Below are 22,041 nucleotides of genomic sequence, written 5' to 3'. Positions count from 1 at the left end.
ACGCGCCGGTGCGTGGCATTCCAAGAATCTGCTCCTGCAGCCGACTTCTGTGCTGTGGAAACCAACCCGCTCCCGGGGGCGTCGTCTGCCTCTCCCTTAGCCACCCTGAGCGAGGTTTTGGCAGCGGAGCGGAGCTGGGCCTGACTTCTGTCACGTTTTGTTTCATTCTCCTGTCCCCGTGTTCGTGCTGCCCAGAGAAGTGGGGGCACCACACCTGCCCGGGGATGCTCCCGCTACAATACCACTTGCCAAGAGAACTGACTACACTAGACACCCTCTTTCCCTCACCTGATCCTGCTGGCACAGAAGAAAACCAGAGAAAAAATAACTAAGAACAGCACAACCCCAGCCTCTTGGCCCACGAGCCCACTCTCTGTCCCCAGGCACATGTGGTTTCCCCTCTTGCAGAATCAAGCATGAGAACGGTGCCATCATCTCGTGCAGCTTTGGCAAATGAGATTTCTCTCAGCCCTGGCTAACAGAACAGGACCGGTTCTGTTAACAAAACCAGCTGGTTCTAGCCAGCACATTCTATGCCTTGTCAAAGTGCATGACCTATGGGCAATGCTGTGACACCCAGCTAGCCTCTCACCATCCACAGAGGCCACTGACTGCTCCAGGGTGGCTCAGAGAGCCCAGCTTGTGGGAGTGCCCACCAGCAGCCAACAGTTAAACTGTTCTTGCCCCTGTGGAGATGGATTGTCTGGGGAAATTTGGCCCCACACAAAGCAGACGCAGACTCCCCTCACTCAGTCACTCCCATCACCTCCCACCAAGCCCCTTGCAGCCAGCAGCTCTGTGCTGCTCCCCACACCATGTGGTGCAGCCCACCAGAGCCATGAGAACAGGCACCTCATGGCCAATAGCAAGGACAGTGAGAGAGAGGGCTCTGCAGCCCCCAGCACAGGGACAGTGAGGGAGAGGAGCGCTCTGCAGCCCCCAGCACAGGGACAGTGAGGGAGAAGAGCGCTCTGCAGCCCCCAGCACAGGGACAGTGAGGGAGAAGAGCGCTCTGCAGCCCCCAGCACAGGGACAGTGAGGGAGAGGAGCGCTCTGCAGCCCCCAGCACAGGGACAGTGAGGGAGAGGAGGGCTCTGCAGTCCCCAGCATGTGCTCCCGGGGACTCTGACTGCTCTGCAACAAGGGCAACGCTGCTGCAGCCTTGCTCGCAGCCAACGGAGTGAAGCACTCAGGATCAAGGATGCAATACAGCAACTGGGTGTCTGAAGCCATCACTGTTTGTACAGGATTCCTGCAAGAAGAGGTTTCTTGCCCGAGGGCACGCTGCCCCATGCAGCGGTGCAACCTACTGACAGTCCATCTTCCAGAGCTGGCAGAGGTGTAGAGGTGAGCCCAGGTCAGAGAGATGCTTCAGAGGACAGGAGGATAAAGTGGCCCCAAATCTAAGGAAAGTTAACAGTGCTGGGTGTTTGAGATCTTCAGTGGCGACTTGGTTTTAGACCCTGGCAGAGGCCACCTTAATAGAGACAACAAAAGAGGTTTTAATTAAGGCAGAAGGGTTGGCTCAGCCCGCTGGAGGGTAGGCCAAGAAACAGGTAACTGCAGCGATGTATCCACATCCCTCTGTGCACTACAGCTCTGCTGCTCAACTGACCATAGAAATGCATCACCTGGACTCTCCCAGCTTGCATCCCACCCCCACTCTCCAACTCACACATTGGAATTTGGCAGCTGCCCCTTCCCCCACCAGCAGCCCAGCTTGACATCCAACTGAGGCCAGTAAACAAGCCATCCTGGTGAAACTACTATGTGGTGTTGAAACTTTGAAGTGACACCATGGCAACACAGCACACACAGCTCCCTCCTGACCAAACACCAAGCAGCCTCTCACCCCTGAACATCTGATTCATGGGAAATCTCGCAAGAATCCCCAAATCCCTCAGGTGTGGTGAGGGGGGAGGCTTCCTACAGCCCTCACTCCATGTAGCTTCTGCAAGGGCTGGTCAGATTCTGGACTGCGAGAACTAACCCCTTTTGGAAGCTGAAATCAATTAAGAAGCTGACTGTAGCACAAGTGTGAGGAACATTTCACACTTGTTCACCCAGGCAGAAAAAGGGGAGAGCATGAGCCACTCACACGGACACCCCCGACCCCACAAAAGACTGCAAGAACAGCTTCCTCCTGTGCTTGTCTGCACTCCCGCTCCAGCAGTGCTGCCCCAGAACAGGCACATCCCAACGGGGCAGGGCAAGAGGAACAATGGTACCATGAAGCTGGCCTTCTAGCAGAACATCTCCCCTCTGCTGAAACTCCCCAGACCTGGCCTGATTGACCCAGTGCCTGGGACAGCTCAGCGGGACCAACGCCATCGCTGCTGCTCCCACACAGAATCTCATGGCCTCGGCCCTGCTGTGTGCCCTGAAGGAGGAACCAGCTCCAGCTCCTGCTTTTTCACACAGGTTCATAAGGAGTCAGGCCACCTGGGATAGCCAGTCCCCAGAATGGGCTGTTTCCAAGTGCCTGAAGCAACACAGCCAGAGCCATTGCTGTACCAACCCAGCTTGCCTAATGTTTCAGTGCTGAAGGCGACTCCCACTTCAGGGCATCGGACAGAAGCCAAGACACTGTGTCAGAGCTGTTCTAAAACAAATTTTGGAACCATTTGTGGGTGAAAGTCATCAGCTCAGAGGCAGGAAGAGGCTGTTTCACAGGGTGCTTATTTAATACACTGACACCATAGTAACAGTAACAGCCTGGGACATCCACTGCAGCTCAGTGCCCAGGCACAGCAGAAACCTTACTCTAGTCTCGAGTTTGAAGAGTCACAACCTTGAGTCACTTTAATAACTGAAGAGGCTTTAATTTATGTACAGTAAAAATACAAACAAACCAGTCAGTGGTTTTACATTTGTTTAACAGCAGTTACTACACACTTTAGTACTTGGACAGCTGTTTGCTACTTGGGGTGTATCAGTACTCTGCACTCTACGGAGCAGCTGAAGGCTCCAGGGCTGCTGATCTCACAGCCATATGCCTACAACACAACTAATAATTGTCCTGGCCCCTAGCTGCTACACTACAACATGCAGGATCCCATGTTCAGTAGCTAGAGAAAGATTATGCTAAGCTTTATTGTAACACAAGCAGAGCTGGCAGACCCATTTTCAGATGGCCTTCTAGTACTGAATCAGCTACACACAGGTGTCAGCCGCCTCCAGCTTTCACAGAGCTATTCCCAGAAAGATTTATTCCTGCTCTATCATATGTCCAAAATGTAATGTTCACTCTTTCCAAGCAGTCTAAATCTATTTCTTAAGTTTTATAATGCAGAAAAGAACCAACGAGCTTTCTGCGAATATACATACTGGGGAGTGAGTGGGGGCAGTTGTAGCCTTCTCATACTCACCTCTAGTTTTGGCCTTTAATTACCCACTTTGTACTGCACTGAGTTCTGTCAGTGACACAACAATCTTCTTTCAAAAGCAGATTTAAAGTCTGCAATGTTCAGGAAGTAGAACATACATTGGCCATGAGACTGATAACCCTGCCTGGTGGGTGAGAGCACTGGTCTACTTCAAGAGCTAAAAGCTAAGGAGTGTTTTATCAGGCAAGGCATAGAAAGACGGGTTCCAACATCTGCCATAAGTCCTAAAGCCAACCCCAGGATGATGAAAGGTATCCTGCCCCTGCAGAAGAATCTCAGCCCACAGGAGAAAACGAAGAGGTGATCCACCTCAACATGCAGGCCTAGAGAGCAGCTGTGCCCAAGAAAAGCACTGGGTCTAGACAGCCCTGGTAAGTACCTGTCCATAATGCGCACACCAGCCACATGGCACTGCTGTGCTAGGAGGGAGACTGATTTTAGCAAAGCTAAACCCACTTGCTTTGTGTTAGGAACAGAACTGACACGGATGACAGGCTTAGGCTGCAGAGTGCGTGCTGTCAGCTCTGCCTTGTTCCCCTGCTGCAACGAGGAGATGATGCCCTAAATGGAATTGTAACAGCTCTCCTAGCTCCAGAACGTGGAATGGCACAATTCAGACAAGATGGAATGAGTTACATTCAGATGAGCACACAAAGTTTAAACAACATGACATAGCAGCTTTCAGGAGGGACTGCTCGGCCAGACCACTAGTGTCAAGGCACATGCACAGAAGTGTCCAGGAACAGTGGAGGCCCCTGCCCTGCTCTCATTCAGCAATATCCCTCTCCCCGCCCCCAGGCTACTCCTGTGTGCCTTTACTGCTCTGAAACATGGTAAATAGGCTACTAGACCTGAGTGAGTGGCAAGAACTTCTGGTAATAGCTCTTTGTAACATCGATCATGAGTTCCTGGGTACATTCCGGGAGTTCCCCAGAGAAGAGTCCTGGAAGAATAACAAGAGCATGATGGTCAGTGTTATTACAGAAGAAAGCAGAAATCAGCTTACATTCAACACCTAAAGCAGTGGCTTGGGTGGAATGGTAAGTAAATAGTAATAGAACAGCAACTGGCTCTTTTCTCATACCAAGCAATATGGGAGCCTGGGCAGAGGCAGACAGAGTAGCTGTGTCCCCTCCAACACTGCCACAGCCACCACCCATGGGGCAGTCTGTACAGGCAGCCCTCTGGCACTGCCAGGTCAATGGGCGGAACTAAACACTCACATACCTCAGGTGCTTGTACAGAAGGGCCACAGATGGCACCCCAGTGACACTGTTCTGAGCAAACGTGTACCACCTACCTCACACACAATCCCAGAATGGTAGGGGTTGGGAGGGACCTCTAGAGATCATCCAGCCCAACCCCCTCCTAAAGCAAGTTCCCCTCCATCAGGTCACACAGGAACGTGTCCAGGTGGGTCTGGAAACCTCCAGAGAAGGAGACTCCACACCCTCTCTAAGGAGCCTGTGCCAGGGCTCCCCAACCTGAACAGCAAAGAAGTTTTTCCTGGCATTTAAGTGGAATTTTCTGTGTTCCAGCTCTTTTTTACTAGAGGTAACCCTGGGCCTGTTGCTGGACACTACAGACAAAAGTGTCACCCCAACCCATGTACATGTACACCCACACACACACACACACGCTACAGCAGTGTGTCTCAAGCTAAAATTGTTACTTTTCAGTTCCCCAAGTGACTTCTATTTCTAGGCAATAAATGCTAACAGGCAACTTATTTTAAAAATGAGATTACTCTGACAAAGAGTATCTATGTTGCCAACCCTTCTGTGCAAGTGAAGTTAGAGGCAGCATACCTGGGCAGCCCGAGAAGACTGTGAAAGGTGGGACTACTGTTTCAGGAGGTAGCACTGTGTTGTCTAAGATCTTGCAGCAGTCTTTCAAAACACATCTACGACCCTGAAACAGAGGTTACGTCTATACTTAAAACATCATATGCTTTTGCTTATTACTGATGAGTTCAAGTTACTCATAACTTCAAGTTTAACTGCTCAAAACACATCCTTGGTAAGGGATCACAGGAAAAAGTCTCTACACTGACTGAATGCTCTTCCCAACAGAATTGCCTTTTTTTTCTTCTCTTTTCTGAGGAAGAATGTCCATTTGTTCATGAATGACACACATGCAGGCAGCTTCACACTAACATACATCAATGTGAGAACTGGAGCCTAAAGCCTGGCTCATGCAGTACTGCAGCAAGGCCTTGTCTAATTCAGCAGGTGGCAATCTTGGCTATCCCATGGTATTTGCATAGAAAGCCAATTTCACTTGTAATTTGTGGGCAGGCTGCCTTCCCCATTAGCCACGGGGAGAATATGGCTGGGAGGGATTTTCCAAACAGAATCACAGAATCTTAAGAACTAGAAGGGACCTCAAAAGATCATCCAGTCCAACCCCCCTGCCAGAGCAGGGCCACCTAGAGTAGGTCATACAGGAACTCGTCCAGGTGGGTTTGGAATGTCTCCAGAGAAGGAGACTCAACAACCCACCTGGGCAGCCTGTTCCAGTGCTCTCTCATCCTCACAGGGAAGAAACTCTTCCTTGTATTTCTTTGGAACCTCTTCTGTTCTAAAACTGCCACCCTCAGAAAAGCAAAACTGAAAGCATTACTTCCTGTGGAGAAGGAACAGCACAGAGCAAACATCCTTTGTGCTCCAGCCCCTTGGTGTAGATCCCTCCCTGCTGTTACAAACCCTCAACAGTACTTGAGGTTAAAGAAAAGACTGAGAAACAGCACTCACAATGACACAGTTCTTGCCTATGTGGACATAGGAGCCAATCTGGGCTGCATTGACAACACAGTCCTCTTCTATGAACACATGATCACCAATGTGGAGAGGGAAGAAAGCCACCCTGTCAAAGGAGAGTGATTTGGTCAGGTGTACAACAGACAGGCAGATCTGCAGCACTGTGAGACCCAAAAGCACATTGTGGGGTCTCCCATCTCCTGCTGGAAGACCAGAGGTCAATCCTATACTAAGGAAGACAGAACAGTAACTGGCCTTTCTTTCCTCTTTCTAAAGGATAGCCCCAGTGAGAACTAGGAGGATGCTGTGAATAAGCAAAGTGTGAATGAAACACATTCTTCTCTTGGCTATTTGAATACATCCAAGTCGTTCCATAACGCAGCCTGAAGGCAATGAATGGGTAAGCTCAAAGCTTAAGGAACAGGCAACTTGAAAGAATCACACTTATGCAAATTGCTGCCAAGAGGCCGGAGCCCTCTGAATACAGATTTCATTCAAGCTGAGATATTCTTTTTAGGTAACTTCAATCTCCCTAGAGCGAGGGAGGCTCCTTACCCTTTACTGAACTTCTTGAAGGGTGGTCTAATGACGCTGCGGCTTTTCACCACGCAGTGTCGGCCGACCCGTACGTTTGCCAGGTCACCGCGGATGATGCAGTCGTTCATAACTATCGTCTGGACAGGAGAAGAGACAAGCGAGTTACCGTTCCTACGCGTGTCCCTCGGCATCACGCGGATTGGCGCGGAGGCCAGGCCGCTCCCGCGAGACCGCGCAACCTCACGGGCGACGCCGCAGCCCCTTCCCGCCGCCTACCTTGCCGTTGAGGACGATGTTCTGGCTGCCGCATAGCACGGACTGCCGGCTCACCTTATTGCCCGAGGCCTGCGGGTGAAAGGGCGGGTGACTACGGCCACTCCAAACCCCGCCGCCGCCGCGACACCCCAGCGCCTCAGCCAGCCAGCCCGACCCGTCCCCCGCCAAGCCGACCGCGCCGCCCCCAGCCCCGCCGCTCCCTCCGCACCGTCTCGATATACTCGGACTTGTTGTAGAGTATCTCACTCAGCTCCATGGCGCCGGCGCCACTTCCGCACAGCCACACCCGGCTTCCGGCGCGTCACTTCCTCCCGCCGGGCGCCGGCTTCCGCCTTCCCCGCGGGCCTATGGCAGCGCGGTTGCCGTGGGAACGCGCCGCGTGCTGCCCGCGGGAGGCGGCCATGGCGGGACCCGCGGCTGCGGAGGCCCCGGCGGCGGCCCCGGCGGCGGCCCCGGCGGACGCGGAGCCCCTCAGCGGCACTGAGAAGGAGAAGGTGCGGGGCCGAGGCGGGCGGGGCCGGGCGGGGAGCGGCGCGGCGCGGCGCTGCCGGTGCCAGCCCGGTGCGTTGTGTGTTGCAGCTGAGAGAGAAGCTGGCGCTGCTGAGGAGGGAGTACTGCGAGACCGTCAGCCGGCTGCGGGTGAGCGCGACGGGCCGGCCCGGGGCCGGCGGCGGAGATTTGGGGGGCGGTCGGCCCGGCCGAGCGCGGGAGGAGGCGCCGGAAGGCCGGTCCCAGCCCTCCGCCTGTATCGTGTCTGCAGCGGGCGCGGCGAGCCGAGCGAGCCAGGAGCTACGGCCAGGGCGCGGCGGCGGGAAGAAGCCGAGGGGAGCGGAGCCCTGCAGGTAAGAGGCGCAGGCGGCCTCCCGCTTCGGGGCGAATCGGCGGAGGCGCCCGGGGCCCGGCCAGCTGCCGCGTGTCCGTGTCTTCGCCCGGCAGCAGGCCCTGGCAGGCGATGGTGGGGGGACCAGCCCAGCCACAGTCGCCTTCTGTGCCCCCCGGCCCGTCCTGCCCAGCCGGGGAGGGACTCCAGCTCCACTGTCCCTTCTCTGCAGCTGCTGCCACAGCTGCTGCCCTCAGACCCACACGCAGCCTTTCCAATGCTGCAGAATCGGTGTCTGCAATAACATCTCCTCCTCACCAGGTCTGTAGCACTCTCTGAGCCCGACTGTAGGATCGCACTGTTTCTCCTAACAAAGTTGTTTGGTTTCACTGTGTGATGTTTTTCTTGGACAGGACATTGCTTGGGAGTACTTTACACATATGACTTTTTTTTCCCCACAGCTTCTAGAGATAACATATCTCCTAGTGCTGGTAAACACGAAACCTCTCCATTACAGACTAAAACCTGCTCTGATCTTGACACAGAGGAGAAAACATCTGTCACGTTTAAACATGGCCCTGAACTCTCCAACGATGAGGTTAGCTTGCAGGACAGCTGGCAAGCAGAAAGCATGCAGGCTAGCCAGGAAAACCTGTCCTGTGGAATCGTTAGGCCTGCCCCTGAGGAGAAGAAACCCCAAACCTCCAGGGGCTTGATGAAGCTGAGGAGACGGACAAAGACTCTGGTATCAGGAGAAAGGGAATCGGTGCGTGATGTGCTCCCAATCTGTGCTAGTGGAATGGGGGAAAATCAAGTTGCCGCTTCAGAGGGGCTTCGGTCACCAGTCTTCAGGCGAAGCAGTCTCAAGGACACTGGGGAAAACACTCAAAGAGCATCGAGGCCTGCACTTGTACAGAGAGAAGAAGAGAGTTTCTCTCCTCCTGCTGCAGCATTAGGAATTGTGGAGGATGTGCTTGCTGACAGTGTCCCTCTGGGAGTTGCAGAGCTGGCCCCATGTGTGCAGAGGGGCAGCAGCTGTGTCTGGCAGACCAAGTACCTCAGTGCTGCTGCCACATCCAACAGCCCTGAGCCTGCACAGCCATGTGCAGAGAACAACGACTCTGTTTTACTTGATGCCAGTGGCGATGGAGGAAAAGAAAAAGAAATGGGTGGTGAGAGCATATGTGAAGATCGGGGAGAGTTACGTAGACTCTTGGATTTAATGTCAGAAGACGAAACGTTGCCTGCTGGTAGGAATAACTCTGTGAGCAATGACAGCCAAAGCCGTGAAGGACAGCAAGGCCACACAAACAGCTTAAATCCCTTTCCTACAGATCTCGCTCCAGGCAATGTTGAAGAACCATTGGAGAATCCAGAGCTTGAAATTCAGTCAAGACTTTCTCAACCAGAAGAGGCGTCGGCTCCTGAAAGCACACTGAGCTCTTGCACGGTGGTCGAAGGGCTTCTCTTCCCGGTTGAATACTACGTCAGGACCACGCGCCGCATGTCCAGCTGCCAAAGGAAAGTCGACCTCGATGCTGTCATTCTCAGCCAGCTGGGCAGGAGCAAGAAAGGGCAGCGAAGTAAGTGCAAGCAGAAAGATGAAGATTCAGATCATCCCTCCAAAGAAAGAGCTGAAAATGATTTGGGGTCGGGGGCCATGCCAATCCCTTTTCTGGGTGCAGAAAACGATGCAGCAAACTCAAGTAGTTCTCAGAAATCTCCGTCTGTGTCCAGCAGCAGCAGCACTTCACACGGGGCCATTTCTCCAAACAGTAGCATCGGCACGAAGCGAGACCTGAGGCGGGCAAGGAAGAAGCAAAAGGGAAGAAGAAAGTCTTCCTGTAAAACCCCTCTGCATCATGTGTCACAGGATCACAGCTTGGATCTGCTGGCACCCAGGGAAAGCAGGGATCTGCTGTCCAAAGAGTGTCAGAGTGGAAAGGAGAACTGTGAGGCCAGGCTTGAAACATCTGCAGCTGAGCGAAGGCTCTCTGCTGCTGCAGCGCTCAGGTCTGGAGAGACTGGTGCCTTACAGCCAGTGAGTGCTCACCCTCCTCCTGGAGGAAGCCAAGTGCTTGACAAATCCCATACGACTCTGCTAGAGCGGGTTCAAAATCCACTTCAGAGCAGTGATTCTCTGAATCCAGCGAAGGAAACTTTTGCCAGCCACACAGGAGATCTGCAACTCAGCTCAACTGTGTGTCAGGCTGATGAACATCCAGTGCAGCACGTTAAGAACGGGGATGTGCAAGGAGCTCACAGGGCTGAGCAGCTCCCAGCAATTGCTGTCACCCCACGCCGCTCCCTGCGCTCCTCTGCAAGGCAGAACATGAGCCAAGCCTCAACAGGTACCTCATCCCAGAGCAGTGCCTCCTGCAATGACAGCCCAAGAGCAGGGCAGGGAACTGCACTGCTAGGCATGGCCTGGCCTATTTCTTTAGTCAAAATCTGATCTGTGTTAACTTTTAGGTTTTTTTAAAATAAGTGAGATTAACAGGTACGAGCTGGAACATAAGAGATTCCAAAGAAACATAACAGAAAACTTCTTCACTGTTCAGGTGAGGGAGCACTGGCACAGGCTGCCCAGATGGGTTGTGGAGTCTCCTTCTCTGGGGACATTCCAGACCCACGTGGATGAGTTCTTGTGTGACCTACTCTAGGTGGCCCTGCTCTGGCAGGGGGTTGGACTGTTTGATCTTTTGAGGTCCCTCCTGTGATTCTGTGTGTAATTCCAGAAACTTCTGCTTCAGCACGGTTGGGGGTGGGGGGATGAGGGGCAGGGCTGAGAACTTCTTCAGTTGCCTTTGCTGTTGGAGCAAATGTTGTGCAGGCTAGACCTGATTTTCCAGCAAACAGATGTAAATCTCTTTCTCCAACTAAGTCTGCATATTAATGATTTTTTTGTTTTTTAGTGCTGACAAGTGCAAAACACAGTGAGCAGCATTTACAGTCTGAGGGTCTCTGAGTCATGGGGAAACGGAAAGTGTTGGGGGAAAGGCCCAAACCAAACTGACCAAGCACTCAGTCCATTCAGGCAGCCTTTGGCAGTGATATTTTAGCTGGAGGTTTGATGCAGAGCAATCCTGGAGTGTGGTGCCTTTGCAGGAAAGTGCCCCTCCCATGCATTAAGATGGAAATGGCTTTTCTTTAAATAGATAAGAGTGACACTCTGTCTGAGAGACTGAGAAGACTACTTGCTGGTTATTTTATGATGCAATTTTCTTGTATTCTTGTGTTTTCCTCTGTTTAGATGAGGGCAGAAGAAGAGGTTCCCAGGGTCCTGCTTCTCTCTGCCTTAGTGCTAAGGACCCTGGCACTTGTGGCTCACTCTTGGCCTTCCGCAACCTCCAGTGGCTGACCCCTCAGCTGGGTATCAGAGACTTTCACTTACCAGATGAGGAATTTGGACTACTAAAACTTGAGAAATTAGAATCTTCCCCTGTGAGTGACTTGGAGGTTTTTGTTCCTGCCGTGTTTGGAGATGGTGTGGCTTCAGAGGACACACAAGATGCACAAATGAATCCAGAAACAAAAAGTCTTGAAAATGATTCAATTTCACCTTTAGAAAACAGCTTGTCTGAGTTACCTCCTGTAGAAAGCCTGGCTTCCAAGAGGGAACTTTCCACCCATGAATTGCTCTTTACTCCCATGGGGACTGTCTTACCTGGTGCTCCCACTCAGCTGGAGTCTCAGATTTCCTCATCTGTTTTCCCTGTTGTGGGTGCAACCCCAGCTGTTCTACCACCAGCGGGCAGCAGAGTCTTCCCCAGTGCACCCTCCACACCTCTCTCGCAAGCGAGCCTGCATTCCTCCAAAGGGGAATCTGCCCTGGTCCTGGATGATGGGAAATGCAAAGCTGCTGCCATTCCACTGCACTGGGACAACTGTGGTGCAAGATATGGTAGCGAAGAGGAGGAAAAAGGTACAACGTTTCCTTTAGGAGCTGAAAGAGGTCCCGATACTAAATCTGCTGAGGCTGTAGCCTTGGAGAAGCATCAGCAGTCAGAGAGCAAAGAGCAGAGATCCTGCAGAGCTACTCCTGAACAGGTAACAAATTGGTCTCTTTGCCAAGGGTACTAAGCCAGTGGCTGTGTAAGCAAATGCCCTCTTCTAGAGTCTCACCTGACTTCAGGGGAAAGACCTCTTTGCACACTAGCCCTGCATGCTGTCTTTTAGCTGACTTAGTAATGTCTGGTTTCCATCTGTTGCCCAAGGTCTTTTGACCTAAGAGCAAGTTCTTTAAAATCCCATGTGATGCAGGCAGAGGTGTGGGTTACAGGACTCGTTGCAGGGTGGATGTGAACAAATGTTCCTGGTAACCACACAGTGTTGCTCTGCCTGGAGGAAAGTTTTCAGCTAGGATTTGGTAAAGGAGGTCAAATGACCCATATGAGGGACAGGTACTGAATGAATGACCTCTCTCAGCAGGCTGAGAGAGGCAGAGTGGTGGTAAAAGATGGTTTTCGGGCGAAACCAAGAAATAACCTGTCTGGGATTTTCTGTTTTTCAAAGACATGCAAGTACAAAAAGAGCTTCTCCTAGCATAACTCTCTGACAACTGTATGCAGAGGGAATTCACACTTCTGCCTCACTCTTGCAGGTTCTGAGTGTAATCACAAAGCTAAGTTGGACTCATTCTTTTCTTGTTTATGCAGAAAAAAGAAGTTACAGAACAGTTGACTCCAGTACTGCTTGATGGCCTGAGTGAAGAGACCTTGCAGCTTGAATCAAAGCTAAAGGTGGGATAACACTGGGTAACTGTTTACTGAGTCACTAGTGGCTCTTCAGTACTGAGTTTAACAAAAAAATGCAATAAAACATGCAGAATGGGTAGTTGAACAAAACAGATTGCTGCCTAATTTAATCGGTTGTGTCTTCATTTGCGCTAAAGCAGCTGAAAGGTTAGATTGCTGTATATCTCCTTTTGACTGATGATTTCAGTGTTTGTGTCTGAGTAATGAATGTCTAAACACATTCAAGTGTCTTAACAGAGCTGCTGCATTTTTCTTCAGCCCCAGGTAACATGATCTCAGCCCTTGCACCCCTGCTGCCTGCTCTGTGGCTCCCATGGCCTCCTGTAGGCATTAACTAATCCAGTAAGGAGCACGTTTTGTCAGGGACTATAGTACTGCCAAATACACAGGTTGATATTCACACCCTTCTGGAACAGAGCCCTGACTGTACATGCCATGACCAAGGCAAATCTTGCCCAGGGACACTGAGCCACGGCCTCTCCCTCCTGCAGTGGTGTCTGCTCACTGTCTTCTGTCACATAACGGGTAGAGAAGGTTTGCCAGGCCAGGACCATCTTTGGAAAGCCCACTGAACTTGTCAGGAGCTGGGTCACCTCTAACTGTTCCAAACCAATGTGCAAAGTTCTGCTCAAGAAGCATGCCTGGGGGGTAGCCTAACCAGCTAACAGCAATATGGTTGAAGCTGAAAGCTTTTTTACAAGGCCTTTCTTTTGTTCAGTTTTAAACTCAGTCTGTGCTACTGCCAGTCCTGTCTCCTGCTTGTGCAACAGGGCAAGCAAGCGCATGGCTGCAGGTGGGTAGCTCTCGGGCTTTGTCGTGGCAGTGCCATGGTACTCCCAGTCCTGTCCCAGCTCTGAGCTCTGGTAGGCCCCTGTTGTTTCAAATGACAGGTGATTCTCCTGAAGTCAGACAATGTATTTGCTGCTCTGAGGGTGAAATCCACCAGGCTTGTCACCAGCTTGTAGAGTTAGTGGCACTTTACTCAAAATTGAACATCCCAAGCGTTAAGTCTTACCCTCAAATTCTCATCACACAGGCGTTTTTCTCAGGTTATCTAAGCTCAAGGTAAATCTTTCTCAGGTTAGCTAACCTTGTATGGCAGAAGAAAACTAGTGCTGTTTTGTTTTGGACAGGACCCCTCAAGCTGCTGCCCCGTGGATGTGAGTACGGTGTGGTGGGACGGGGCTGGCTGCAGGGAGCTGTGTGTGGTGACTGCCGCCGAGAGCTCCGTCTCTCTCTGGAAGCCTCTGGTCCCTGACCGCTGGGGAAAGGTCTACACTTGGCAGCTTGGAGAGGTATGAACAAAATCTTTATTTCTAGAATTTCAGGCAGCTTGCTTGTTCCAGTGTGCTAGTACCCAAGATACAAGGAGCTTGCAGGCATGGGTGCCAGGACAAGCCTTGAGCGGCATAAGTTTTACATGCCATCAGGCAACAGAGGAGAATGATTTGCACTGCGGATGGAGAGGGCCAGTAGCTTGTATAGCCATGTGTTACCTGCTGGAACACGATACCCTGGGTGCTGAATGGAGCCACTGACTCCTGTTCTTTGTCCTGACACTACCCAGAGACACTTTTTGTCTCATGTATTGACAGAGATTGTTAATCTAAGTGTCCTTCTTCAGACGGGCCTGGTAATTAGTTCTACTCCATACCATTTTATCTGAAAAGCTCTAGATTTTGTGCAAGGCCACAAAGATGATGGAGTGGAGCATCTCCCTTATGATGAGGGAGCTGGGGCTCTTCAGCTTGGAGGAGACTGAGGGGTGATCTCATTAATGTTTACAAATATGTAAAGGGTGGGTGTCAGGAGGATGGAGCCAGGCTGTTCTCAGTGATGTCCAGTAATAGGACAAAGGGCAACAGGTACAAGCTGGAACATAAGAAGTTCCAAAGAAATACAAGGAAGAGTTTCTTCCCTGTTCAGGTGAGGGAGCACTAGAATAGGCTGCCCAGATGGGTTGTGGAGTCTCCTTCTCTAGGGACATTGAAAACCCACCTGGATGAGTTCCTGTATGACCTACTGTAGGTGCTCCTGCAGGGAAGTCCCTTCCAGACCTTGTGATTCTGTGAATAAAGGGACATTGTGGGTGACAGGGAATTCTTGTTTTGCTGTCCTAGATTCCTGTAATACAGATCATTCCTCTGCCAGACTTGTGTAATCTCGTGTGCATAGCACTGGGAGATTTGGAGATTGCAGAAATAAGGTGCTGTATTTTTATTTCTTACTAGCACTTTCCACCCTGAGTAGCTTAACTCTCCTTCTGCAGTAGCTGAAATTCTCTCTTGCTAATGTGTGACTTTCTTAGTTGCTTTAACAGTTGGAAAATATGGAAAAGGTTTCTAAAAATCAGCTATAAAGATTTGCTTATTCACCCCTGGAGGTGGTAGACTGCTTAAACATATGCTCATTTGTGTCTGCTATGGCATGTTGGAGTTATGCTTCCTTCTGTCATTAGGCACACTTCTCTCTTCATTTAGGCTCTTGCTTTATTCTTCTGAGAATGACTCGTTCAAGCAATCGCTGGTGAAAACTGGAAATATTAAAGCTGTCCTTGGGCTAAAGGACAGGAGGCTGGTCAGCAGCAGCAGGACCACGCAAGAGCAGCAAGTGGAAATAGTATCATTTTCAGAGACAGGAAGGTGAGTCGGCCGTTTTTGGGGTGATCTCAGTGTGGCAGGAGCAAGGAGACAACTCAGATGTAGAAGAGAATCAGGTTCCTCTCCTCTGTGGAGGTGCCCTGAGTACAGAACACATACCCACTCTTCTAACTGACCGCCTTTTCTCACTGGCGCATCTGCTGTTCAGGAGCAAGGATGGACAGACTTTGATGCCTCCCGAAGAAACTGTTTTAGCTTTGGCTGAAGTGGAAGGAATTAGAGATGCCTTGGTTGGCACCACTGTGGTGAACAGCATCGTGGTTTGGTCAGTATTTCCTCTGCAGTAAGTGATGGAGCTTGTGGGCTCAAGCGGTGGCTGCAGCAGCTTGCCCCAGGTGCTTGATTTGCCTGCAAAATGCTGATTGTCAAAAGGCCCAGAGTCTGGCACTTGACAGTTGATGCAAGCGGACAAGCAGTGAATGAACTGCTGCTGTAACCGCTTGCCTTTGTACCATATTCATTGCATTCCCTTCCTGTGGCCTCTTGCCTTAGTTTGGTTTATGTGGAGTCAAAACTGTGTCTCTCTCATGTAGTGATGTAACTGTGATTAGAAAATAACAGAGAGAGGAAGGAAATGCAGTCAGAGTTTGTATTTTGACCAACCACAGGAATGTGAAAACGGGCCAGCTGCTGAAGAAGATGCATGTTGGTTATTCCTACCCAGCCTCCATCTGCCATCGAGCCTATTCCGACTCTGTACGTATGTGAAACGTTGCATTCAGTTTATGCACAGCCTGCACCAACTGTGCTGCAACTGAAGGATTAGGGTTTCCAGAGCAGACTGAAATGTCAGCTCTATATAGATATGCTGAAAATATTTTGAAGGCAAATAAGCTAACCTAGAGGGATAAGCCACGCTGGCTACCTCGAATTCTTGGCTTTCTGCAGCGTACTAAAAAAGAGGGAGTGATGCATCAAAGTGTATTCCAAAGCAGCAGCACCTTGCACCAGGGAAGCAGAAGCTGTCCTATGCTGGTGCTTGGTCTCTTCCATTTGACAAGGGGTAGAGTGCCAGGGGGTTGGTGATGCCGTTGCCAGAAAACTGAGGTGAAGTAGCTATTATTTACACATACCCCCCAGGATATTTACTATTTAAAACCCAGACTCCTACTAATGATTCTTTCCCACTTGCTTCCACCTGTGCCATGATTCCCAATGGATTTTTATGGTTTATCAAGGATTTGATTGCTTGCAGCGAACACTTAACCTTTTGAGTTTTGGTCTTGTCTGATCACAATGGCTTCAGTCAGGCTCCTTGGAGATTTCTCAGGGTATTTCGTGCTGGCCCAGAGCCACTCTGAGAGCTGCTGTTGGCAGTTGTGCTGGTTTGCATGGAATTCTTGCTAAATTTTAAACTTCTAGGGATTAAAATCGAGGCCCAGAAAATACTACTTTAAATGTCACCTCATCCTACAGCAAGTTTAGCTCTTTCAGGCAGTAAGTGCGTGGATCCACTGGGTCACTGAGCTGTTGTTCTGCTGCATTGCGCCAACCCTCTATCAGTTAGCAGCTGCTTTGGGTTTTATCTAATTTGATAAGGAAAGGAAACCATTTCCATTTTATTCAGTAAAAATAATGCATCGCTCTCCATGGGACTTTGATTATAGAGAGAATGCAGCAATTAATATCTGGAAAATCCTTTGGGTTTTTTCCCCTCTTGCTTTTGTTTTTAGTGACGTGGTTTTTCCTCTGTGTCCCAGGGCCTGCTGTTTGTTGTTTTAAGTCATCCACACGCCAAAGAGAGCGAGTCCTGCGGGAACCCCCCATTCCGCGTGGTAGCCTTCAACCCCAAAACAGCCAGGAGCGTGGGAGTGACCTTCTCCTCCCTCCCACCTGGGCACGCTGGAAGGCAAGTACCTAGGGGGCTCTGCCGCTGGCTGCCTGCCGCTCTGAGGAGGTTCTGGGGAGAATCAGTCCCTCAGTGAGCAGAGGGGAGGTGCTGGCAGGGGCCCTGCGGCCATCCTGCCTCTGATAAGGAGGCTGCATCCATGGCCGCCGCGTGTCCTGTGCGCAGCTGGCGCAGGGCCAGGGTGTTGGCCGTTTCCTGCCCACTTCCTGCGCCAGCCTGTGCCCTGACCCTCAGGCTCCCAGCGCCTCCGACCACGAACTGGAGTGTAGATCTTCCACACACTTAGGCTTGTGTCTGCCTGCCCCAGCAAAGGGACTGTGAAAATGCTGGAACTGTGTTCAACAGGCAAAATCCCCTGGGGCAAAGCCCCAAGAGTGCCTGCAGGTGAGGTGTTCTGAGCCTCTGAGCTGCTGAAGAGCACTTTCAAGGTTTCAGTTTATTAAGCAGCCGTTTGCAATCAGATGGCCTTGTCCCTTCTCTGGCTCACGCCATTCCAGGCCCAGCCTTGCACTGTACTTCCATCCATTGTCCCGGCCCCCACGGTCACAAACATCAGCGAAGGAGAGCCTGGCTTGCTGAGCAATTTTGTATTCATGTTCTGAGACCAAGGCTTGTTCTGTCATCCCTCGTTCTCTGATGCACTGCAGATATGGCAAGTAAGGCAGCCTGCACTGCTGGTTGGCGTGTAAGGCAGCCTTGGCTGCCTGCACTGGGCTGAAATCTGCTCCTTGGGTCTGTATATGTAAAGCAAGACAATGCAGAAAATTATGTGATGGTGTTTTGCCAAGACTGATCCTCTGTATCCACCTGCAGGTACCTGGAGGGGGACGTGCAGGACACTTGGGCCGCAGCTGTGCTGTCGTCGGGAGCCGTCGCGGTGTGGGACCTGCTGCTGGGACAGTGCACGGCCCTGCTGCCCCCGGGCCCAGCAGGCAACTGGGTACTGGCCCGCTGGGCCACCACCGGTGCCTGCTTGCTGGCCGGGCTGCGGGACGGAACCGTCTGCCTCTACCGGTACCGGCCACCCCAACCCGGAGCTGCCTAATGGAGGACTGTGGGGCGAGAGTGCCCTGCACCCGGAGAGCCTGGCGCTTCGCCTTGGGCACACCGGGGCCGCCGGTGCGGGGTTGTGCGTGCGGGAGCACTGGTGTGTGCAACGCCATTAAACCTGTTGGCTTTGGAACGACTCTGCTGCTGCCGTGCCGTGCCGTGCCGGAATGGGGGGGGGGCAGACGGGCCGCTGTCCCGCCGCCGGCCGCCAGGGGGCGCCGCCGGCCGCCGCGCCCCGCCCCGCGGAGCCGCGCGCGTGCCGCCGGGAGCGGCGCGGCGCCCGCCGGGATCAGGTCACCATGGCGGCCCGTGTCCTCTCGGCCTCTGCCCGCCGCCTCCTGCCGCGCCCGCCGCCGCCCGCCCCGCGCCCCGCCGCGCTCGCCACGTTCTGTGCCCGCCGCCCGCCGGCCCTGCCGCTGGCGCAGCCGCCGGCGCGGGCGAGGCCCGGCGCGGAGCGGGCGGCCCGGCGCGGCGCGCTGCCGCCGCGTCTCTTGCAGGTGCCGCGGGCGGCCTGGCCCCCGTGCCGCCGCTTCTCCGACCTGCCGCCCCTGACCTTGGCGGACATCAAGGACCGCGTTCTCTACGTCCTCAAGCTGTACGACAAGATCGACCCCGAGAAGGCGAGTGGCGCCGGTGCGGCGGGTCGGGGCTCGGCGCGAGGGGCCGGGAGGGCCACGGGCTGCGGTGGAACCCCGACGGCCGCTCCGGTTACCGGCGTGGTCCCTGCTGCACTGGACGGGCTGCGGCCAAACGATATCCCCTCTTCCTTCCCCTAGCTCACGGCCGAGTCTCACTTCATGAAAGACCTGGGCCTGGACAGCTTGGACCAAGTGGAAATCATCATGGCCATGGAGGACGAATTCGGTAAGTCAGAGCTGCCCGGGCGCGAAGCCATGGCCACCTCTCTTGGGCAGCTTGTGGAGCGCGGCTGTAGCCGATGAGCGCCCGTTCATGTCTGTGAATGGTGACGCTGACTTTTCTGGAGTGATCCAAAGGCAGTTGTGCCGTGCCGGGTCAGTGAGAGCGTGCGCTGGGTGCTGCAGCACCGGTGGGAGCCACGAGAAGGCGTCTCCATCTGCTGCTGAGCTCAGCCTCTCCGAGAGCACCAGCTGCTCCTCTGGGCACTGCCCGGCACGTTGCTGGGAAGGAGAAGGGGTGCACAGGGTGTGAGGGCAATGGGTACTGCAGTTATCGTGAGGGTTGCAGCTGGAGCAGATCGTGGCTCCTGCCTGTGAAATCACAGATATCCCGGGTTTTTCCTCAACAGAAGTTTTTTCATCCTCGAAACCTGATGCTGCTGAGAAAAAGAAATTAGTTTTGCTGTATTAGTTTATATTCCAAGTTTCTTTTCATTTCATTTTCTACTTTATGCTTTTATTTAAAGCTTGCACATTGCAGTGTATGTGCCTAATTTGCCACATGAAGTCATAGTTGCTCCTGAGGTTTGGTCACTGTGAGCAGGCAGACATTTCACTTCCAAAGTGTTTGCTGGAACGTTGTGTCCAGCTCTGGGCCCCTCGGTTCAAGAAGGACAGGGAGCTGCTGGAGACAGCTCAGTGCAAGGCCACAAAGATGATGAAAGGAGTGGAGCTGGGGCTCTTTAGCTTGGAGAAGAGGAGACTGAGGGGTGAGCTCATTAATGCTTACAGATATGTAAAGGGTGAGTGTCAGGAGGATGGAGCCAGGCTGTTCTCAGTGATGGCCAATGATAGGACAAGGCACAACAGGTATAAGCTGGAACATGAGGTTCCAAAGAAACACAAGGAAGAGTTTCTTCCCTGTTCAGATGAGGGAGCACTGGAACAGGCTGCCCAGATGGGATGTGGAATCTCCTTCTCTGGGGACATTGAAAACCCACCTGGATGAGTTCCTGTGTGACCTACTGTAGGTGGCCCTGCTCTGGCAGCGGGGTTGGACTGTTTGATCTTTTGAGATCCCTTCCAGCCCTTGAGATTCTGTGATTCTGTGTATTCAACGCACTTACTGCACAACCTGGGCGAGGGGCTTCATGTGTGGCCATGGTCACTAGAAAGAAGAACTTGAATTTTCTAGACTGTTTCTGGCCAGTTTGGCCACCAGGAGCCCTCCATGGCTCTGTGCCAGCTGTTGGCTGTACGAGTGCTCAGCCACAGACTTTGGTCACCCACTCGCCTGCGGTGACCCCGCACCTGCCGTGCACTGGCGACTAGAGCTTGGGCTTTACCATGAGGAAGGGGCTCGGTGGCCCTGCTCCCTCCTGCGCCTGCCTCACCCCTTGGCCAGAGCACGTCGTGTGAGGGGGGATGTGGCTGGGGCCTTGGCCTGCCGACCATCCGCCACCGGGCTGCAGGCGGCTGAGCCAGCAGGAATTGCTTCCTTCAGCCTTGCTCCCGTTTCCGCTGCCTTGGGCTAAATGTGTGTACTTTCTTCCAGGGTTCGAAATTCCTGATGGAGATGCAGAAAAACTAATGTGTCCACAAGAGATTGTAGACTACATTGCAGATAAGAAGGATGTTTATGAATAAACCCAGTTCTTCAAAGCCGAGTAAGTGGAAACGTGCTGCCCCGGGTGTCCTGGGTCAGGAGGGCGCGTGCAGGGTGCACGTGCAGCGCCTGCCAGGGGGGTGTCTGGCCCAAGGAGGTTGAGCAGCCAGCCCCAGGGCAGGAAGGGGTTGGGAAGTCGGGTTAGTTGCTGGCAGCAGCTGCCTGCTCCAAGCAGGGAGGACCAAGTACACACGTTTTCCTGAGGCATATGCTGTCAGAGGTGGGGTGTGAGGCTCAGCAACCTTTCATCTCGCCCCACGTTGCGCTTCCAAAAGCTTGGTTTATCCACAGGTCTTTTAGGAGATAATGAATTGACTTTAGTCATGAAAGTCCATCTTTGCTGTGCCCTGTGCCAGGCCTCTCAGAGGTGTCTGGTAGCTCAGCTTGACCTGCCACGGGTGACCCTGTCCTTGCCCCTAGCCGCAGCTGGAGACTGCAGCAGGAAAGGAAATGGGCAGGAAAGGGTTACTGGAGGGACTGCCCTGGCCTCTGGGGCTGGAGGGGAAATGAGCTGGTGGCCTCAGGCCAGTGAGCAATAGGAGATGATCCCAGCTCTTGTTTGTTCCTGTGTACTCCTGGCCTCCTCCAGGCCCGGTGTGGGGGCTTCACCCCTTTGCAGTGTCTGAGATGAGAATCTTGGCGATTGGGAAGGCCTGTGGGCTTGTGGTGTTGGCTGGTCTTGTCTCTGCCTGACCCATGACTTTTTTTCCGTTAAAATGGTGGTTCTTGCTCAATGAAATATGACAGACTCGTGTTCTTTCTTTCCCAGGAGCTGTCCCTGCTGCCGGGCCAGGGCGGCATCAGCGGCTGTGAGTGTAAGCGCACATACTCTGCCGTGGCGGCTTTCAGCAGAAAGCTGTGCTTGGATGTTGTATTTAAAGCTGTCTGGATACGTTGTCCTTTAAAAACAAGAAAAATAAAAAGGAATAAATCTGTGACCATTGTTGTGTTGGTGGCTTTTGTGTCCTGTGCTGTCAGTGGCTCCCTGGTTTGTGTTCAGTGTGAGAAGGACCAGGGATCAGCAGCTGACTTCACTGCACACGCCCTTCCCTCACCCCGGCTGTGAGCCAGCCCCTTTCCCCAGAAGAGCAGGGGCTGCAGGCTGGGAGGTGCTTGTGGGCTCTGGGCCGGGCCCCACGATGCATGTGCCAGCATTGGCAGCACCTGTGCGCCTGGTGCCGCTGCTGCCAGTGCGGTCGCTGTCCCCCTCTCACTGCTCGTGCTGCCTGCTCTCCCCACACCCCTACCCCCTGCTGCTGCCTTCACTGTTTATTTCATCAGTGCTGGTGAAAACAAGCCGGCTCTGATGGAAAAGCTTCTGCTTTCCCGATGGAAAATAAAGGGGAGGGGATGACTTCCCTGCTGCTGGAAAGCAAAATGGCATCAGTGTTTCTGTGGCCCAAACCGCTCTCAGTGCAGGAGGC

General features: G+C 52.8%; 3 protein-coding genes across 3 annotated transcripts; 2 read left to right on the top strand and 1 right to left on the bottom strand.

Annotated features, from left to right (window-relative positions):
* Positions 1 to 1,222: 1,222 nt before the first annotated feature.
* DCTN5 (dynactin subunit 5) lies at positions 1,223 to 7,238 on the bottom strand. The gene is made up of 7 exons (XM_061992555.1): positions 7,167 to 7,238; positions 6,959 to 7,027; positions 6,701 to 6,819; positions 6,140 to 6,251; positions 5,195 to 5,297; positions 4,238 to 4,329; positions 1,223 to 1,477 (listed from the first exon to the last, which is right to left on the bottom strand). Exons 1-7 carry the CDS (start codon positions 7,212 to 7,214, stop codon positions 1,457 to 1,459), a joined length of 564 nt encoding a protein of 187 aa, XP_061848539.1. The 5' UTR covers positions 7,215 to 7,238; the 3' UTR covers positions 1,223 to 1,456.
* Positions 7,239 to 7,731: 493 nt separating this feature from the next.
* PALB2 (partner and localizer of BRCA2) lies at positions 7,732 to 18,230 on the top strand. The gene is made up of 11 exons (XM_061993582.1): positions 7,732 to 7,800; positions 8,296 to 10,129; positions 11,032 to 11,828; positions 12,437 to 12,520; positions 13,669 to 13,830; positions 14,656 to 14,741; positions 15,016 to 15,177; positions 15,344 to 15,460; positions 15,804 to 15,891; positions 16,896 to 17,044; positions 17,858 to 18,230. Exons 2-11 carry the CDS (start codon positions 8,410 to 8,412, stop codon positions 18,087 to 18,089), a joined length of 3,597 nt encoding a protein of 1,198 aa, XP_061849566.1. The 5' UTR covers positions 7,732 to 7,800; positions 8,296 to 8,409; the 3' UTR covers positions 18,090 to 18,230.
* Positions 18,231 to 18,353: 123 nt separating this feature from the next.
* On the top strand, positions 18,354 to 21,555 carry NDUFAB1 (NADH:ubiquinone oxidoreductase subunit AB1). The gene is made up of 4 exons (XM_061993412.1): positions 18,354 to 18,714; positions 18,871 to 18,958; positions 20,507 to 20,618; positions 21,387 to 21,555. The coding sequence occupies exons 1-3, from the start codon at positions 18,394 to 18,396 to the stop codon at positions 20,596 to 20,598; spliced, it is 501 nt and encodes a 166-aa protein (XP_061849396.1). The 5' UTR covers positions 18,354 to 18,393; the 3' UTR covers positions 20,599 to 20,618; positions 21,387 to 21,555.
* Positions 21,556 to 22,041: the final 486 nt, after the last annotated feature.

The sequence above is a fragment of the Colius striatus genome, chromosome 3 (assembly GCF_028858725.1).
Source record: "Colius striatus isolate bColStr4 chromosome 3, bColStr4.1.hap1, whole genome shotgun sequence".
Lineage (NCBI taxonomy): Eukaryota > Metazoa > Chordata > Aves > Coliiformes > Coliidae > Colius > Colius striatus.
This window is presented reverse-complemented; position numbering and strand designations above follow the sequence as displayed.

Bases quoted from the DNA above. Each gene is read 5' to 3' on its own strand.
- DCTN5 (XM_061992555.1), bottom strand. From the start codon at position 7,214: ATGGAGCTGAGTGAGATACTCTACAACAAGTCCGAGTATATCGAGACG. The intron at 7,028-7,166 runs GTGCGGAGGGAG...TTTCACCCGCAG, and splicing joins AGTCCGAGTATATCGAGACG to GCCTCGGGCAATAAGGTGAG. The intron at 4,330-5,194 runs GTATGCTGCCTC...TTATTCTTCCAG, and splicing joins AGTCTTCTCGGGCTGCCCAG to GACTCTTCTCTGGGGAACTC.
- PALB2 (XM_061993582.1), top strand. From the start codon at position 8,410: ATGCAGGCTAGCCAGGAAAACCTGTCCTGTGGAATCGTTAGGCCTGCC. The intron at 11,829-12,436 runs GTAACAAATTGG...TTGTTTATGCAG, and splicing joins GCAGAGCTACTCCTGAACAG to AAAAAAGAAGTTACAGAACA. The intron at 15,892-16,895 runs GTACGTATGTGA...TCTGTGTCCCAG, and splicing joins ATCGAGCCTATTCCGACTCT to GGCCTGCTGTTTGTTGTTTT.
- NDUFAB1 (XM_061993412.1), top strand. From the start codon at position 18,394: ATGGCGGCCCGTGTCCTCTCGGCCTCTGCCCGCCGCCTCCTGCCGCGC. The intron at 18,715-18,870 runs GCGAGTGGCGCC...TCCTTCCCCTAG, and splicing joins ACAAGATCGACCCCGAGAAG to CTCACGGCCGAGTCTCACTT. The intron at 18,959-20,506 runs GTAAGTCAGAGC...ACTTTCTTCCAG, and splicing joins GGCCATGGAGGACGAATTCG to GGTTCGAAATTCCTGATGGA.